This window comes from Saccostrea cucullata, unplaced genomic scaffold, assembly GCF_032062105.1.
Source record: "Saccostrea cucullata isolate Sc308-1 unplaced genomic scaffold, CSIRO_AGI_Scuc_v1 ctg3869, whole genome shotgun sequence".
NCBI lineage: Eukaryota > Metazoa > Mollusca > Bivalvia > Ostreida > Ostreidae > Saccostrea > Saccostrea cuccullata.
In genome coordinates this window covers 1-4,781 of record NW_026931760.1, presented here as the reverse complement: position 1 = coordinate 4,781, position 4,781 = coordinate 1, and the positions used below count along the sequence as shown (strand labels likewise).

Below are 4,781 nucleotides of genomic sequence, written 5' to 3'. Positions count from 1 at the left end.
TCCCGGCAACTTAAAAATTTAAGTAAATATTTAATAGAAATAAGATGACTTCATAATGGTTTTTAGTTCCTTACCGTTGAAACCGGGGGTTGGGGGTTTTTTGTCTTTCGTTTAAGGGAAAACACCATGTGCTTTTCATTCCATTTTATTAACAACCAAAACTAATTTTAACAACAAAAGAGTTCTAATTTTATTTTAGAAAAGTCGTACTTAATGTAAAACCTCCCCCTTAAAAAATAGTGTAATTCACTCAATTACTTAGAGAAAGAGAATACTTGATTATATAAATCAGTTAAGTCAATTAACATCACATAGCATTAATGAGACAGTTTTTTTCACTATTTGGTCTAAATTTCTGAACACAAATTGGAAATGTCTTTGACTAGACTGATAAATGACTAGATATACATGTTATCAATGCATGCAAAAGTGTCTACAGTTATTTAACATTCCTTAATGAGTCTTTTTGGAGTGCCACATTGTCGCCTAGGACGCACTGTTTCACAATTTTGCCTCACGCATTCGGGTAGTTTCGTCTCCAGTCACTTCTACTTCATGATCACTCAGTTCTGGTTCATTGCGCTGATTACTCGTCGGACTTTCGCAAGTCTTTAGAATGTCTTTTCGATTTCTGCGAAATTATGCATTTCCGGTTGACACAATATAAGGTCTTTGATTGATTTGCTTTTGGATTGTTCCCCGCTCCGTCCATGCTGTATCGTCTAGATTTCTTAATCTGACCACATCTCCTTCCTCTAATTTTGGAAACTGATGAGTTGATCTGTCGTAGTAATACTTTTGTGTCACTTGACTAGCTTTTCTCTGTTTGATGACATCTTCTCTGTTAGATGTATAAAGATGTTTTTCTAACAAAGGTAAGTCGGTCCTACGTTTTCGGTTGTACAGAATTTCAGCTGGTTATTTACCACAGGATAACGGTGTTGCACGGTAAGCAAGGAGACTAAGGTAAAAATCCTCTCCTGAATTCTTGAGTAGATTATTGATGATACTTATAGTTTTCCCTCCTAATCCATTAGACTGTTGGGGTTTCGGACTTGATGTTTTGTGCTGGAAGTTGTAGTTTTCTCCAAGTTTTAGAAATTCTTCCGAGGTGAACTGAGGTCCATTATCCGAGATAATGATTTTAGGAAAGCCCTGACCTGCGAATATGAACTTCATAGCTTTGATTACCGCTGTTCTTGTCTTCTTTAGTGGACATACTTCAGGGTAATTTGAGTGGTAGTTACAGATGACTACATAATTTTTGTTGTTGCACACACACAAATCCATTCCAGTTTTTTTCCCACGGGTAATTTGCTGTTTCGTGTGAAAGCAACGCTTCTGCTGTTTGTTTTGCTCTGTGTTTCAGACACTCCGAGAATGATTTGACCTTTTCTTCGATACTCTGGTTCATTCCTGATCAATACTTGATTTGTCGGGCTCTTTGTCTGTATTTTTCTATTCCAAGGTGTCCTGTGTGAATTTTCTGCAACATTTCCTTCCTAAGGGAGTTTAGAATGACTATTTTGGTACCTTTGAGTATAAGGCCATCTGCGTAGCTGAGTTCACTCCTGAAATTCCAGCATTCTTGTATCGAGGAGAACAGGTCCCATTTCTGTTTAGGAAATCCATCTCCAATGATCTGCTTCAGTTTTTGAAGTTGCTCATCTTTAACTGTTTCTTGACGTATTTCTTCTAATTTTCTGTCTGACACAGAACGGTTTGTAATTACTGAATCCACGTTGAGGGAAAACACCATGTGCTTTTTCATTTCATTTTATTAACAACCAAAACTAACTTTAACAACAAAAGTGTTCCAATCATATTTTAGATAAGTCGTACTTAATGTAACAGGGGGGGGGGGGCTATATGTTTCCTCTGCGTCTGTCCTTCCGTCCGTCTAGCTATCTGTCCGTCCCTCCGTCCTTCTAGCTGTCCTCGTCTGTCTGTCAGTCTATGCTACTTGGTTTTCTACACTTTTTTTCTGAACGCTTGCAGATATTGAGCTGACTTTTTGTATGTGAGTGTATCTTGATGAGTTACAGATCAAGTTTGAATGTCGTTTTGCTCCATTGATTTTTGGCAAAATTATGCCATCTTTAATATTTCAAAATTGTTTAAGATCGGGTTCGTGCTGCGCTAAATTCTGATGGTATATAGAGCGAGAAAAAAACCGTTGAAAAATGAGTTGAATTTTCATCTTTATGTGCATTATTTTTTAAGTTTTAACAGGTCGGGCACAGTTCCTCTTTCGGGGAAGTACTACTTGAAAGGGAACTATTACCATTTTCAGTAATAAAAACATTACTGAATTCGGGAATTTACACTCGTTTAGCCTCTATTCTCGTGTTTGTTTTGAATAAAAGATAAAGTGCAAGAATATTTTCACATCTTCTAAATATTTTTTGTCTATTAAATGTATGTGTGCTCAAAACTGAAATTTTTATTGCTGCAAAAAGTTAAAAAAGAGTGGTGAAAAATTTCTATGATATAGATTTTTTATGGAAGCTACATGTGTTAAAATTGTGTTAATGGATACGTTCAGCACTTGCTAACTTGTTCATGAGATTATTTGTTCTAATTTAATTTAATACTATTTATTTAAATGAAATCGTAATGATAATTTTAAATACCACTGCTTCTTTTACAGATGAAAATAATTATTTGAAATATTAAATTTCAAACGAAATTCTTTTAAAATGGTTTTAGAATGAATGTCCTTATTATATTCCATACTTTTAGTACCATTTATCAACAGGGAACATTATTAAATATCATCTAACTGTTGTCTGCAGCACTGAAGGTCAGTGAGGTTTGTTAGACAAAGATTAAACACATCACATTGTATTTTTTATGCACTTTTAATTTGATGAATGGATTAGAGCCATTATTAAAAAAAATGTGACAAAAATTCTCTAATTGAGTAATGTTACTATTACTGAAAAGAATAATAGTTCCCTTTTTTACTAATACTTCCCCGAAAAATGAATTGTGCCCAACCTGTTAAAGGCATTCACAACATCAAAATCAAGCAGTTTTACTTCGGACATAATTTTGGCATATTATGGAAAACATCTTAAAGAAAAGGGGGAACCCGGTAGGGGACATATATTGCTTATGCAATACTCTCTGAATGCTTGTTTTTGTTAAATCTGAATTAATTTTAAAGAATCATTGGACTGTTATTTTTTTTTCTTTTGACTTAGCATTAGCTTCGTAATCGGTAGTTCCTGGTTCATTTTTTTTTTTGCTTGCTGTTCCAGATCAATTCAAATATTACTAAATACTAAGTACTAAATACATAATATGTTGTTTTCCTATGCATAAGACTTGGGAAGTGGAAGTTATATATCTATCGTTTGAGAAAAAAATAGGGTTCCTTGTCACATCGGCATAATCCTAACTGGTCGGTGGCACTTAGTGCCAAGAACGGGTCTATATTAATATCAAAATGAAGTTCAGCAAATCAATAGTTACTATCGAATTGTATCTAAAATAAACTTTTATTTGAAATTATCTTTTTTGTTCAAACATATATTAGTATATTAACCTGTGTAAACAAAACATGACACTAGCATTGTTTACATGTCAAAGGTTTGGAGTTCTAAATCCGTCTTGTATCTACCATTACAAGGACCTTAGTTAAATATTTGTAAAAATGGAAAAATAAAGTGTGAAATTTTAACTGAAACTGTGTCCATGCCCCTTTAATTAGACTTAATTTTGTTCAATATACAGCTACGCAGGTAGGTTAAGGTTACAACCAAATATTCTACTTGCCTATATGATATGACGTCATAATAAACTATATGACGTGAGATTTAGAGATAACAATTTCTTAAAATCGATATCTAAGATTGAATTGAGGTCGTGAAAATGAACCAAAATATGCAGAGGAATAATAGCAACGGAATTTTGTCGTTCCTGTGCCTCTGTAGTTATCACAGGGGTTACATACCAAATCCGTGACGTTATAACTGTTGATCATGCAGTTGCAGAGTGAAAGTGAAAAGTAACGAGAATTGATGTAAACAAACACAAGAAATCGGAGTTTGAAAGCATTTAGAATGAATATCATGTGTGATTCTTGTGGGAATAAAGCGTATTAATAATGTATGGTAATATAATTCTGCAATTTCTTCGTAAAATTAAAACAGGGAGGGTGTTTACTTGCCGATTAGCCTTTCCTCTGTCGTTTGAAACAAAAAAGATGCAAAAGTTCAACACTACGCCGCATACCTTGAAACTTAGTTTTTGTTTCAATCTATAGTTCTTATTCCTTTGTTTTTGGAAAGTGCTGCTATGGTTTACGGGAATTGATGCATTTTTTTCGATGTTTTGAACAAAATGTAAAAATTTTGGGAAGGTTTTGTCCGAAATTGTTGAATAATTATTTCTTTAAGAGGACAGTATGATTCTAGCAGCTCTTTTCATGGTACAGAGATGTTTTTACATAAATATTAATATAAATTGGAACTAATTATCGCCGGGGTACTGTTAAACTTTTCACTTTTTCATTAAGGCATATTTTCTAATTATAGACGTCACGTGGTGACATCGTGGTGAAGTGCCTCCTGTAGTATAAGTTCCATTGAAGTCTATAGAATGCATAATTATAGTAAAAGTTTTATCCTTGACTTTTCCGTTTATTAGTGTTACATAATTATAACAAAGTGTTAATTCGCTGAATTCTGATCCAAGTGCTGCCTTAACAAACCCGCGTACAGTTTTCTTAAGAACAGTCGACAAACATGCAATGACTGCATTTTCAGTCAATGAAA

General features: G+C 33.8%; 1 protein-coding gene across 1 annotated transcript; it reads right to left on the bottom strand.

Annotated features, from left to right (window-relative positions):
* Positions 1–918: 918 nt before the first annotated feature.
* On the bottom strand, positions 919–1,290 carry LOC134233459 (uncharacterized protein K02A2.6-like). Its single transcript, XM_062715428.1, has one exon. It carries the CDS (start codon positions 1,288–1,290, stop codon positions 919–921), a length of 372 nt encoding a protein of 123 aa, XP_062571412.1.
* Positions 1,291–4,781: the final 3,491 nt, after the last annotated feature.